Source organism: Triticum dicoccoides, chromosome 7A, assembly GCF_002162155.2.
Source record: "Triticum dicoccoides isolate Atlit2015 ecotype Zavitan chromosome 7A, WEW_v2.0, whole genome shotgun sequence".
NCBI classification, from domain to species: Eukaryota; Viridiplantae; Streptophyta; class Magnoliopsida; order Poales; family Poaceae; genus Triticum; species Triticum dicoccoides.
In genome coordinates, this window is record NC_041392.1 from 433,174,962 (window position 1) to 433,188,888 (window position 13,927).

General features: G+C 47.1%; 4 protein-coding genes across 5 annotated transcripts in view; 1 reads left to right on the plus strand and 3 right to left on the minus strand.

The window, feature by feature from the left end:
• Nucleotides 1–8,130, plus strand: part of LOC119328614 (Werner Syndrome-like exonuclease) — a 12,858-nt gene extending 4,728 nt beyond the window's left edge. The window contains exon 2 of one of the 2 annotated variants that reach the window (XM_037601599.1): nt 7,877–8,130. The gene's annotated coding sequence lies outside the window, so the exon portion shown is untranslated. Of the gene's footprint in view, nt 1–5,791; nt 6,145–7,876 lie in introns of those variants that run through there. The other variant, XM_037601598.1, reaches the window with a different exon arrangement.
• Nucleotides 2,866–4,760, minus strand: LOC119328613. Its single transcript, XM_037601597.1, has 2 exons — nt 3,566–4,760; nt 2,866–3,284 (listed from the first exon to the last, which is right to left on the minus strand). The coding sequence occupies exons 1-2, from the start codon at nt 4,644–4,646 to the stop codon at nt 3,238–3,240; spliced, it is 1,128 nt and encodes a 375-aa protein (XP_037457494.1). The 5' UTR covers nt 4,647–4,760; the 3' UTR covers nt 2,866–3,237.
• Nucleotides 6,904–9,620, minus strand: LOC119328615. Its single transcript, XM_037601600.1, has 4 exons — nt 9,487–9,620; nt 8,345–8,731; nt 8,026–8,102; nt 6,904–7,952 (listed from the first exon to the last, which is right to left on the minus strand). Exons 2-4 carry the CDS (start codon nt 8,558–8,560, stop codon nt 7,838–7,840), a joined length of 408 nt encoding a protein of 135 aa, XP_037457497.1. The 5' UTR covers nt 8,561–8,731; nt 9,487–9,620; the 3' UTR covers nt 6,904–7,837.
• A 132-nt stretch (nt 9,621–9,752) lies between these two features.
• Nucleotides 9,753–11,896, minus strand: LOC119328612 (pentatricopeptide repeat-containing protein At4g16835, mitochondrial-like). Its single transcript, XM_037601596.1, has one exon. It carries the CDS (start codon nt 11,870–11,872, stop codon nt 10,052–10,054), a length of 1,821 nt encoding a protein of 606 aa, XP_037457493.1. The 5' UTR covers nt 11,873–11,896; the 3' UTR covers nt 9,753–10,051.
• Between the last annotated feature and the right edge of the window lie 2,031 nt (nt 11,897–13,927).

The window sequence follows — 13,927 nt, forward strand, 5'->3', positions numbered from 1 at the left end:
AAAGAAAAAGAACGGACAGGCTGATCGGACCCCCCATACCTAGCCCGTATGTGGCTAATATGGGGATGTCCGGACGTGTCCGCCACGTCGGACTCGACAAGCCAGACCCATCCCAAATCAACTCTAAATTGTTATGAAGTGAGCCTATATTCCATCGGGTCAACAGGCCAGCACATATACATGAAGGGAAATAAGCAAAGAAGCCCCTATACAATATGATAACTACACACACAGCACAACTCTGTTCTAACACCCCCCCTCAAACTCAAGGGGGATCTTGGACACCGAGTTTGGACAGGAAAAAGCTGTGTTGGGACCGTGTCTGAGCTTTCGTCAGAAAATCAGCAAGCTGAAGCTCCGAGGGCACATACTGAGGGGCCACAATTCTGTCTTGCACCTGAGAACGAGTGTAGGAGGCATCAACACCGATGTGCTTGGTGAGCTCATGCTTAACAGGATCACGGGCAATGCTGAGTGCCCCAGTGCTGTCGGAGAGCAGAGGGGTCGGTGTAGCAGTGGAAACACCAAAATCCTGAAGAAGCCATCGTAGCCAAGTAATTTCTGCAGTCACGGACGCCATAGCTCGCAGCTCAGCCTCAGCACTGGAGCGAGATACAGCATTCTGCTTCTTGGTCTTCCAGGCAATCAGGGAGGAGCCAAGAAAAACACAATAGGCAGAGAGAGCGGCGATCAGTGGGATCGCTGGCCCAGGTAGCATCACAGTAGGCCTGAAGCTGAACAGAGCTGGAGTGAGGGAAGAATAAGCGACGAGTCACGGTACCACGAAGGTAACGAAGAACACGAAGAAGGTGACTGTAGTGAAGTTGAGTGGGAGCAGAGACAAACTGACTTAGAATGTGCACAGCATAAGAAATGTCAGGACGAGTGATGCCTAGATAGACAAGGCTCCCAACAAGATGGCGGTAGCGTGTGGGATCTGCAAGGGGTTCACCCTCACCAGGACGAAGATGGAGACCAAACTCCATAGGAGTGTCAACCGTGCGCTGATCAGTGAGGCAGGCACGAGTGAGAAGATCTTGGATGTACTTCTCTTGAGAGAGATAAATACCCTCAGGGGAAGAAATGATCTCAAGTCCAAGAAAGTAGCGAAGAGAACCCAAATCAGTCATCAAGATTGCTCATGTAGACGTTTCTTCACAAAATCAATGAATTGGTGGTCAGCCCCTGTGATAATCATGTCATCAACACAGAGTAGTAAAAGGGTGCGACCGCGAGGAGAAGTGTGAATAAACAGAGCAGGATCATGAACACTAGAAGAGAACCCGATCCTTGTGATGACGGCGGAGAAACGCTCAAACCAGGTACGAGGAGCTTGTTTCAGCCCGTAAAGAGCGCGCCGAAGGCGACAGACAGTGCCATCAGACAGTATAGCCAGGAGGCGGCTGCATATAGACCACTTCCCGCAGCTCACCATTCAAGAAGGCATTCTTGACATCTAATTGAGAGATGGACCACTGCCGAACAGCAGCAACAGCCAAAAGAGTGCGAACAGTGGTCATGTGAGCAACAGGAGCAAAAGTCTCATCATAGTCACGACCATACTCCTGCTGGAAGCCACGCGCAACAAGACGAGCTTTATAGCGCACGAGAGAACCATCTGAATGTGTCTTAACCTTGTAGACCCATTTGCAAGTGATGGGTCTAATGCCTGTAGGCAGGGGTACAAGGTCCCAAGTGCCTGTGCGCTCAAGAGCATGAATTTCCTCTGCCATAGCATGCTGCCATTCAGAATGAGCAGCAGCCTCACGATACGTAGACGGCTCAACAAGAGTGGTAGCAGCAGCAACATAGTACGCAGGAGGCTGGAGAGTGTGGCGATCACGCAGATTATACCGAGGAGCAGGAGGGGTAGGTGGTTCTGAAGGAATGGGACCCAACAGGGAAGGAGTGGAAGTGGAAGTGGGCGCATCCGAGGGAGAAGGGTGCCGAGCACGACGGGAGTAGACAAAAGGAAGCGGAGAGAGAGGGGAAGTGGAAGGTGGCGCATCAGAGGGAGAAGGGTGTTGAGCACGACGGGAGTAGGTAAAAGGAAAAGGAGAGAGAGTGGATGGCTCAACCCGAGTAGGAGAGTCAGGAATAGAAACCTCATCCTGTGTAAGCTGAAGCTCATGAGCAGACACAGGTGAAAGGCTAGGAGTGGACCTACCAGGTGACGATAAAGGTGAAGAATCAGGTAGAGTCAAAAAAGAGAGAGGCTCGACTAACGACTCGGTTGTGGCAGTAGAAGAATGACGAGGGTAGAAGGAGCGAGACTCATCAAAAGTGACATCTTTGGAGATTCTCAGTCTTCGAGCAATAGGGTCCCAGCAACGGTAACCTTTGTGCTCCAAACTGTAGCCAAGGAAAACACATTCAACAGATTGAGCAGTCAATTTGGTGCGTTCATGAGGGTGAAGAAGAACAAAACAGGCACAACCAAACAGGCGTAGACCACTATAATCAGCTGGACCATCACCTAGATGATCAACTGGTATCCCTCCTTGAAGAGCAACAGAAGGCTGGATATTAATGAGATAAACAGCGGTAGAGACAGCCTCAGCCCAAAAGTGCGGGGGAACAGCAGAAGATAAAAGAAGAGCCCGAGGAGTCTCAAGGACGTGACGATGTTTGCGTTCAGCCACCCCATTTTGAGCGTGTGCACCAGGACAGGAATACTGAGGAAGGGTACCCTGTTCAGCAAGGAAACCACGAAGCGCACGAGATAAGTACTCGCCAGCCGAATCAGCACGAAAAACTCGAACAGAGGAATCATACTGAGTGCGAACCATGGTAGCAAACGACTTGTAAATTTGAAGCACTTGACTACGAGATGACATAAAGTAGATCCAAGTATGGCAAGAAAAATCATCAATGAAAATTATATAATATTTGTGACCCCCTTTCGAAACAAAGGGGGCAGGACCCCATACATCAGAGTGAACAAGTTCAAAAGGTCGTTGAGAAACAGAATTACTAGAGGGATATGGAAGTTGTATCTGCTTGCCAAGCTTACAACCCATACAAGTTAGTGAACTATCACCAGATACAGACCCTAGAACACCACTCCTAACCAAAGAAGACAAGCGGGAGCCACAAATGTGACCCAATCGATGATGCCACTGAGCGAAGGATGTGGTGGAGGTGGCATCTGAAGCAAAAGGGGTGGTGATGTCCGACTGGCTAGAGGACGCAGCGGAAGGAAGGCGCAGCCAATCGAGCTCCCAAAGGCGCTGAGAGTCATGGCGCCGAGGACCGATCCCAACCAGAGTCCCCGTACGACGATCCTGAACACAACAAGAGTCAGAATCCAGAATAACACGACAACCCAAGTCAGTAAGTTGACCAGCAGATAGAAGTTGCATAGTCAGTTTAGGAACATGAGAAACGGCAGGGACATGAAAAGAAGACGTGGAAAGAGTCCCTCTTGCGGCAACAGAAAGAGAAGTGCCATCTGCAGTCTGAACTGTAAGAGGAGAAGGCACGGAATTGACAGCACAAAGATGATCTCTGTGTGGTGTCATGTGGAAGGAGGCCCCAGAATCAAGAATCCAGGGCAAAGATGTACCTGACGAAGAGTGCGGTGGTGGACCAGACGTCTGACCAGCAGAACCAGCAGAACCTGAGGATGGTGCAGAAGCAGTAAGGCGGCGCAGCAAGGTGAGCATCTCCTGGTGAACCTTCTCAAGGGAGCCCTCACGAGAATTAGAGGAGCCTCCCGAGTCCTTTTGAGGACGGCCACCACGGCGACCCTGTTTCCTCCTCTTGATGCACTCCGTGATCATGTGACCATCCTGCTTGCAGTAGTTGCAGAAAGCACTAGTGGAGGTTGCTGCCACCTGTGTAGAAGAGGGCACACCAGGCAGCGGTGGTGGAACGCGGGCAGCCAGGACTGCTGAAAAGGATGGCAATAAGCCCGTGCTCCGTAGGCGCACCTCCTCAGATCGCACCTCAGCAAGGGCCTCCAGAGTAGAGAGCCGAGGATGGCGTGCCAATAGCTGAGCACGACTCTGCTCGAACTCCGGCCGGAGGCGAGTGAGGAAGTCGTAGAGGCGACGAACCTCCAGCTTAGCTTGTTGCCGCACACAACACTGACATCTGCGACAAACATCAGCTCCCAGAGAGTCCAATTGGCGCCACACCGCCGACATCTCCTTGTAGAAATCATCCACAGTAGCATCTCCCTGTTGTAGTTGTTGCTCTTGACGAACAACAGAGAGATACATGGCATCCCCTGTAGACTCATAGCGATGGCGAAGGTGCTCCCACATCTGATATGCAGTGGTAAGGGCCACCACATCCATGGTGAGATCAACATCCATGCTGTTCACCAAGATAGAAGAGGCTCGAGCATCATCATTTGTCCATTGCTTGTATAAGTGGAGTTGATTCTGATACTCTTCAGTGGCCTCTTCAAAAGCATCTAGCATCTCACGTTGCTTGGTTTCATCGGCATCAACAGGGAAGGCCAACTCAGCTGGAGGAGTGGGCAGCAGGGGACAAGGCAGAGCACCAGAGAGGTGCTCCCAGACCAGCTGGCCCCTCATGTGCAGCTTCATGTGCTGCACCCAGTCCCTGTAGTTCTGTCTGTTGAAGATAACAGGACATCGTGGGACTGGGACAGCACCGGTGGTGGTGGAGGGCGCCATTGCGGCAGAGCAGCAACAGCAGCTCGTTGAAGACCAGCAGCAGCAAGAGGCACAACTTGATGGCAGCAGCAGACCAGGAGGAGAAGAGCAGCAGCAGCCGCACTTTGAAGAGCAGCAGCAGTAGCTCGTTGAAGAAGAGCAGTAGCAGCAGCAGAGAAGAGGAGCAGCAGCAGCAACAGCTCGTTGAAGAGCAGCAACAGCACGTTGAGGCGGCGGCGCCGGCCGGGAAGGACAGCGGCAGCAGCGGCCTGGACCAGCAGGCGGCAGCAGCTACCAGGAAGAAGAGGGGAGAGGCTCGATGAAGAGAGGAGCGGCGGCCGGCGGCGGCGACCAGAGGCGGCGGCGGCGGCTGGGGAACCTAACCCTAGCTCTTATACCATGTTATGAAGTGAGCCTATATTCCATCGGGCCAACAGTCCAGCACATATACATGAAGGGAAATAAGCAAAGAAGCCCCTATACAATATGATAACTACACACACAGCACAACCCTGTTCTAACATAAATTGACCAGGCCCATCAAATTGACCACATTCCTTCCTCACATGTCCTCCATTTTCCGTGTCCACACCGCCGCCCTCCTCCACCCTTATCCCCGAAGTGTCGCCACCTTCATTCGCCGTCATAGATGTCGTCGTCGGGTACCTTGTTCGTCTCCGTTGGCATGGATGATGCCTCAATGCAATCCCTGGGCTCCCGAGAGTGGTCATTAGTTGCAAGGTGGAGAACGTTGCCTGGAGGCAGCGCTGTAGGAAGCAATGCGAGTGTGAAGCGATGGGGAAGGTAGCTGCAGAGAGGGCCGGTATGGAGATCTCCGCCGAGGAGATGGGCTTGGGCGCGTTTCGTATGGCAACCGCGACCAATCCGTTTGCCGTGGCTGCGGCAAAGAACTCGTCAACAAACCCAACTCTGTTCCGTCCTCCAGTGGTCGGGCATCCATAGCTTTCCGGAAGATGCCACCGCCGAGGAGACGGTGTACGACTCGTCACAACTCCAAAGGCAGTGGAAAACACCGGGCAAGGCCGGCACCGGGCATGCCCACATGTTGTTCAACCATATGCCCGAAGACCCGACACATTTTTTTGCCCCATATGCCATTTGCATTGGCTGATTCATTTGTTGCACATACCATTTGATCAATCTAGGGATCAGTCTAGGAAGAAGCAAGAGAAATATGTAAAATGGAAGCTAAAAAAGAAGGCGACATTGCAAGGAATTGACCTCGAGAGAGGGAGGTTGAGGCTTGCGAGACAAATGGAGTTGGGGATTATGTCGCGGGACATGAAGAAAATGGTTGATCGGCATGAAGAAAATGATCAACGAGCGCAATAATGAAGGCGTTTGATTCATTGATGTACCCCATATCTATGTATGAATTGGTATAACTTTATTTTGGCAAGTAATGGATTGTTAAATTGCTGTTTATTTGTATCCTCGAATTGTTGAATTATTGATGAATTTATGTTATATGATGGACGTGCATGCATTTGCATGAGGGTTTGGCATATTGAAAGTGTGGTTGTCCGAGAGGACAAATAAGGAGCCGCTTGGCACCATCTGCAAGTGTGTCTAGTCGCGCCGGTGACATACATGGGGTCGGATTTGGCCAGTTTGGTTGTTGATGCTTTTTTAATGGATGGAATATATTCCACGTGATATTGACGAGAAGGACCATATGAAGGTCCTATGGATTAAAATATCTTTGTTATTTCCAATTGAGAAATAGCTATAGCTCAATCAATGCTATAACCAGCGGACTATATATGTGGAGATTCATTATTATTTTTCTTTAGTTTTTGGTTGTTGTTTTTCTATTGTATTCCGCTGGAGACGATTGAGAAATAGTTATTTTCTCAATTGATTGAGCTCTAGACACTCCCAATGAAAATCCAGTAAAAATGCAATGGGAATCCTATATCCAAAAAATAACTCTAAATTTGCAATGCTTCGGTGTTGGACCAGATCATCTCTTTTCGATTGCTCGACCACTGCACAAAAGTTGTTTCATACTTCCATCATATGAAAATGTTGCATCCGATTGAAACAGGGCCACAGTGAGTAGTACAGTATTTTTCGAGAAACTCATGGCAATACTGCAGTTCTATTTTCGTTAGAAATAAAACCAGGTAAAAAGAAAAGAGTTGCAAACTTTAGTGTTTTTCAACTAACCTTGGCACGACAAAAACACGCCGGTAGAAGAATCGCATGAAAACTTTTACTTGAGCTAGCACGACACATCAACTTTTTTTTACCGAAGTCAGCAGGAGCTCTGCCATTGCATTTCATATGGGGGAAAACTGCACACTAGCTGCAAGCAGCTTACAGACGCTCCGGGAGGGAGCGGAGCAAAGAAAATAAAAGAAAGGAAGAAGAAAACAGAGAAAGAAAGGAGTGCCCAGCGTCACTCAGGGTTTGTTCCAGAGAATAATTGTCAAGTCTGCTTAGAGAAGGAGCAGCGAAGCAGGAGCCTATCCGTGGTACAGTTTATGTTTTGGAGCAGAAGCCAAATGAAAAACTTGATCTTTCCTTCCACTCTTTTCCTCCACGCCCAGCTCAGTTCCGATTGCTTAATTCAGCCAATGAACTGGGCGTCGTAAGCGGCCTTGTCAGAGTAAACTCCATTGCTTGTCAGCTTCCAGGAGAAGGCGTCCTCAGAGTCTTGCATATTGAAGCTACTCCCATAGCCCCAGGATCTGATGGATCTCGTCTTCCGTGTACATGCGAAGCAACCCAATCATCCATCTCCCATTTTGCAGCTCCTCATTGCCCGAAATGTTCCTTTTCTGCGAAAGCTTCCAAATGAGCGGCAGCATCTCAGCTGGAAGAGCACCTAGAGTGCTTGTTGCATCCTGCTACACCCTCTGTTCAGCTTGGCCACTCCTTGGCACACTCACTCCACTTTGTTCCATATGACTTTAGCTTGATTATGTACACAAGTGTACGGAAATGTACAATGTGATGGCAAGGCAAAATATCTGGACATTGTGTATACCACCTGGTCAAGAAATAGTTATTAGTTTTTTTATTGTTTGAACACCATCGTTCAATTAATATGTGCCCATGATAATAAGATGGGGTTTCTAAGGATTAACTCTGTCAAATTTGACTTCTGTAGGTAGAACATATAGCAGTATAACTGTTGCATCGGTACAAGACATCTATCAACATCTGATTCCATTTCATTGTGTAATTTAGCTGAAAACTAACGACACCATGCTTTCACCGAGCAGACCGGAATGGCGGTGGCATAAAAGCTCATGCGAGGAGAAAAACATGACCAGGATATTTGCATAGCCCGCCCCAAGCCTGTCACATGCAGCAAGATTGTTATGCAAATTCAAAATGGTATTTAGTTCATTGTTTCAGGCCTGAAGCGAACCTGCAGTATGTATAATGCTTATCCTCCCAATGCTTCTTATCTGAACCAGCAATCATTGGGCACTTAACAATTAACAACTGAAACAGATGCAGGTATTTAGTCTCCCATCCCATAAATCCGTATACCCAATGTACAAAATGAACAAAGGTAAAGAAGAGAAAAGTACAAGAGATACATGGAGGAACAGAGATCACCTCACAAACAGACCACCTCAAGACAAACTCTAAAAATAGTTTGTGAGGTGGAGTGCTCTGAGAGAAGGTGCATGAAGGAGTAGGAGGGTAAAGACCGCGGGGAGCATGAAATAGAGGTGGAATACCTTTAGCTTGACTTCGTCTCTGGAGTCTGAACATGCCTTGGGGTGTCCGACTCCGATCTGGTGGCGGTGGGCCTCGTGGTGGCCGCAGATGTAAGTGGTGTGCTTTGAGGTCGTCGGATCCGCTGGTGGTTCGTGCCTTGGCTTCAGTTGTTCCTGATGGTAGAAGGATGATTCGGCGAGGTTGGCGACGCACATCATGGTGAGAAAACTTGGCATCGAGGCGATGCACTCTTGCAACCTGAGCCCATGACGGTGCTATAACTGGACCCGGCATGGAAATCTTCACAAACCCTTGTATTCTTAAAAATCCTCAAGGTTAACCTGAATCTGAGGGTCGGGCTTGGATGGGCTCAAGCCTGCCCAAATAAATAACAACTTGTGCGACAGCTACAAAGTAGAAATTTAATTAAAAAAATAGAATAAGGATATACAAACAAGAAAATGGGAAAATTTCATTTTACTACTAGTCAACAGCACATCCCAAACGCAACAAGGGCTGCAGCCCTCCCCCTCCTGCTCCCCCCTCCCCCCGTGCGGCTTTGGTGGCAATCAACTTCATACATGGAAGTAGGAATAATAATAGAGAAGCTCATGTTTAGCTCGTTCTTCTATTTCGTTACTACCTGGCCGTCATGGCCTGGTTCAGCACCTGATGGCATTTATATGAATATTAGTTCTACAATTTAATAAGGTTTTTGTGAGCCCTAAAAAAAACCCACCAGTTTCTTAGCGCGTTCAACAGTTCGATCTCTATTGGTTGTCTATATTGGCAATGCCAAAGTTTTGGTTCAAATTTTGATTTTTAGAAAAAAACTGAAAAACAATCCAATAAACACTACTCCCGCTGTAAATAAATATATGAGTGTTTAGATCACTACACTAATCTGGAAAATTTTGAGCTTCTTTGGACAGAAGGATTGGGATATAATGGCTATTTGGCTTAAATGATCCAAGTTTTGGTTCAAAATTTAATATTTAAAAAAAATCAGTAAATACTACTCCCTCAAATGGTCCATTTATGCGACAAGTAATTCCGGATGGAGGGAGTACATGTTTCCAGTAGCAATATTGGGAAGTTTGAGCTTATTTACACTTTACTTCAAAAAAGTGTTAAGTTTACCCGGTGTTAACTTTGAGCTCACCCTTCATTTTCTTCCTGGATTCGCCAGTGCCAGCATCTGCATTTTAAGACTCTCATCCATCTACATCATGCAGCGCAAAATCAAGATCTACAACATAAACCATTGCCGTCGTGTGCTCCTCTAACTGGTCCAATCTTTCATGAATCAAACAAGGCTGACAAGTGCAAACTGTCAGTTGATCTGAACTCATGAATCAACTACTGGTGCAGTACGAATAGTGCTGGGACTTGGAGCATACACATCTCCAACTACCTGATACCTAGATGTGAATTATAAATCAAATGCGCTTCATCAGTCCTTCCATACACCTTGCTTCTTGATTTTGCACTCATGCCACATCAATCAACAATTTCTGTGTCAAGTGCCGCAATAGGTTCTAAAGTTTTGCCTAACCTCACAGGGCACAACATGTTGTCCAAGCAACAACACTAAGAAACCACTATGGTAAATTCTCACATGTTAGGATGTTGACTACTTCACAGATCCAATGCATCACATGTCTTGCTCTTGTTAAGGATCAACTACTGTTGCATCCCTATTAAATTTACCTTGTTACTGTCTTTCTTCACCAGTAATCCCCACATGAACAATGCCCACCTTTAAAGTGATGGAAACGTGTTGTATCCCTCAGGATGATTTCTCGATCCTCGATCTTGGAGATGAGCTTCGCAGCATTATGGCAATCTCCACAGACCCTGAGATTCTTGAATATCCTCAAGGTTAACCCAGGTGCAGTACTAATGAGGCCAAAAGCAATAGCGAGCTTCTCACTGTGCCTCATTAGCATCTGCACCTTAAGACTTTCGTCTACATCATGCAGTACAAAATCAAGATCTGGAGCATAACCCATTGCCTTCATCCGCTCTTCCAACCAGTCCAATCTTTCATGAATCAAACGAAGCTGAGGATGTAATCTGTCATTTGATCTGAACTCATGAACCACACCCTTTATCTCAACCCAGCTATACCCAGGTGTTTTGACAACTGCATTATCCTTCATCCACCTCCTTACTCTGGAGACCTCGGCCCACTGATTTGCTGCAGCATAAATATTTGCCAACTGTACATAGGCGCCTGCGTTGTGTGAGTTCTGTTGGATCAGCTTTCCAGCAGCAAACTCAGCAAACTCCAAGTTCTTGTAAACTCTACAAGCAGCCAATAGAGTGCCGTAGGCAGAAGGATGTGGCTCAAAAGGCATAGAGCGAAGCAAGCACACAGCTCTTTCAAGCAAACCAGCTCGGCACAGAAGATCCACCATGCAAGAGTAATGATCAGCCCGGGGCTCGACTCCGTAGATTTCCTGCATTGTCTCAAAACACTGTATTCCAAAATCGCAAAATCCAGTGTGGATACAAGCAGTCAATACTGCCACAAAAGTAATCCAGTTAGGCTTAACACCTTGAGCCTTCATCTTTTCAAACAAGTTGATAGCTTCCTGCCCGTGGCCATGCTGTGCATAGCCTGAAATCATAGCATTCCATGCAACCACATCCCTTGTACGCATCTCACTGAACAGCTTGCACGCGCCCTCCAAGTCGCCGCACTTGCAGTACATGCTCACGAGCGACGTACCAACAGTTATTCTCCGACTCAGCGGCAGCTTGATGCACCACTGATGTACCTGCCTCCCAAATCCCAGCGCAGACAGGTTGCTGCATCCAAGGAGCACGCTACTTAATGTCGACTCGTTTGGCCGAACATCAGCATCCCTGACTATCGTCTTGAACACCATCAAAGCATCATCCGTGCGTGAATTTTTGACATAGCCCGCAACCATGGCGTTCCATGAGACCAAGTTCCTCACCGGCATTTCCTGGAACAACTCCGTTGCCTTGTCCACATCGCCAGCATCCATGTACCCTGACACCATGGCTGTCCAAAGAACGGCGTCCTCCTTGTCGGGCGCGTCCCTAAAGCACTCCTCGGCCATGCCCATGTCTCCAGCGGAGGCAAACCCGGAAACCATGGCGTTCCAGGAGACGGAGTTCCTCGCGGGCATGGCCAGGAACAAGGCCCTGGCCTCCCCCACGGCCCCGTTCCTGGACAGCCCGGACACCATGGTGTTCCAGGACGCGACGTCCCTGTCCGGCATCGCGGAGAAGAGCTCCCGGGCGCCGCGGACGTCTCCGCCGGCGAAGTGGCAGGAGAGGAGCGTGTTGTAGGAGACGACGTCAGGGTGCGGGATTCGGCCGAACAGGTGGCGCGCGTCCGCGAGGCGGGCGCCGGGCGACCTCGCGTAGCCCGCGAGGAGGCGGTTGTAGTCGGCCGTGGTCTTGCGGGGCGCGGACGCGAAGGCCTCCGCGGCGCCGGCGAGGTCCCCACGCCGGACGGCTGCCGTGGTGAGGTAGCGGGCACCAACACCGAGACGAAGTCGGCGCCCGATCATCTGTGTGGCACCTGGACAGGCATGGGGAACGCGACAAGGAGAGTGGGAGCGTGGGAGCTGTACACACCCTCTCTGCTCTCTTCCCTCCCCTTTTGTTGAAAAAAAAAGTTAAATATGTTGGAGAACTTGTCCTGCGCAGTCAGTTTTGTGCCTAAAGTTACAAAATACATAAAATAGGTGCTCGAACTTGTCGGACTGTGTAAATATGATGCCTCCATTTGTATCCAGACGTACGTCCAACCCATGTAGCGTGTCAATGTGGCGGTGGCCCAACTGTCAGTGGCTGGGAGCAGGGAAGTCGTTGGGTGGCCCGGACATGAGGATTTTAAAAAACCGCTCAAATTTTACTTAATCACATAGGAAACCCCACAAATTTACGGATTATGTTGCACGCATAGGGAGTCCACCAGGCCATACCGTGCTTAGTAGATATATACTAAGTCGAACTTTATATATTGCGTTGTTATGCATAATGTAATTTTGGAGCACCGGCACATTGTGTTCATTTTTTCGAGGTCAAAGAAACAGATTTTTATAGCTAAAAAACTTCTGACATTTTTTGTACATGCACACATAGAAGTGTGAGATACAAAAAAGACAAATACATGCAAAAATCAACTAATTTTTTTGGCTGGATTATTGTATTTTTTGCAGGGTAAAATATAAAAAAATTTCAAACAAAACTTGAAAGTCACTTAGAGCACATGCATACGTTTTATTGTGAAATTTTTAAAATTTGTATGAAAGTTTTAGCCAGTTTTAAAAATTTCAAGAAAAAAACATGCTCAGTGGCCACCGTGCTCCAAAATTCCTCTTTGGTTGCCATGTACCTCTCAAGCTTGCTCAGTTGATGTATATATATGGCGCTCGTATGGGTCTACACACTTAATTTTCAAGTTCTTTATTTTTATTTTTCACTTATTTTCACCATTTGGAAAAAAGGTAAGAACAAAATAAAACTGCCATAAAACTTAAAGAAAATGTTAGTGCATTTGAAAAGTGTTCAACATGTTGTTGGAAAATGTTTCACATGTACTAAAAATTATAATGCATTTTTGAAAAATGTTTGGCGTGCGCTAAAAAAGTTTACAACATGTATTTTTAAAAGATTTCAACGTGATTTAAACAATTATTGTGTAAATTATCCTTACATTTCTATAAACACAGTTTACAGAAATGTAAGAAATTATCCACATAAATTAAGTTCAGCCTCTTCAAAGTACACAATAATGATAATGGAAAAATATTAAAATATAAAATATTTGCATATTGATAATTGTATTTTTCATATGGGAAAATTTATGCGTTATGAAGCTAAACAGGAACTTGGGAAAAAAATTAAAAATAAAGAAATTTGTAGAGTGATTCGTGGATTGTATTTAGTATTTACACAACTTTGTAGCTAATAGTTGAATTCGAAGCATACTGTGGCCGGCTGGCCAGATCGTGCCATTGTTGAACATGATGTGCCAGGTTCAATACCTCTCAATTGAGTTTTTTTTTCATGTTATTTCTCGATCTCATACAATGTTTTTGATGGCTTTTTATTGATTAAATAAATATGAGGGAGGGTTTTGTAAAAAAATCCCCACGTGCGGGCCACCCGGCGCCTCTTAGACACTGATAGGCGGGCCATTGCCACGTTTGTACGCCACGCGGGCTGAATGTATGTCCCGATGCAAATGGAGGCATCGTATTTGCACGGCCTGGCAAGTTCGAGCACCAGTTTCACGTATTTTGCAACTTTAAACACTAAACTGACCGCCTAGAACAAGTTGAGGCACCTCCAATGTATTTAACTCAACAAAAAATGGTGTTCTTTATCTTTGGTGAAATTTACTCAACAATCAAGCAAATGTTCTTGCATATGAGGATGATGATATGGCTGGTGTGGAGGCAATACAAAAAGGGTAATGATTTAAATCCGGCGTCGCTCACGCAGCTCTTTACACATCTCACGATGATAGACGCCGGGCAAACGGGGGAAGGGGACCATCCATTTGATCCCTACGGTCGTGACACCACTTTCTAAACAAATGTTTCCAAAATCCGCGC

Coding starts and splice junctions, on each gene's coding strand:
- LOC119328613 (XM_037601597.1), bottom strand. CDS start 4,646: ATGGCGCCCTCCACCACCACCGGTGCTGTCCCAGTCCCACGATGTCCT. Junction 3,285..3,565: donor ACCACCGCACTCTTCGTCAG/GTACATCTTTGC, acceptor TGTTGTGTTCAG/GATCGTCGTACGGGGACTCT.
- LOC119328615 (XM_037601600.1), bottom strand. CDS start 8,560: ATGCCAAGTTTTCTCACCATGATGTGCGTCGCCAACCTCGCCGAATCA. Junction 8,103..8,344: donor GAGACGAAGTCAAGCTAAAG/GTATTCCACCTC, acceptor CATCTGTTTCAG/TTGTTAATTGTTAAGTGCCC. Junction 7,953..8,025: donor AAGCATTATACATACTGCAG/GTTCGCTTCAGG, acceptor TGCATGTGACAG/GCTTGGGGCGGGCTATGCAA.
- LOC119328612 (XM_037601596.1), bottom strand. CDS start 11,872: ATGATCGGGCGCCGACTTCGTCTCGGTGTTGGTGCCCGCTACCTCACC.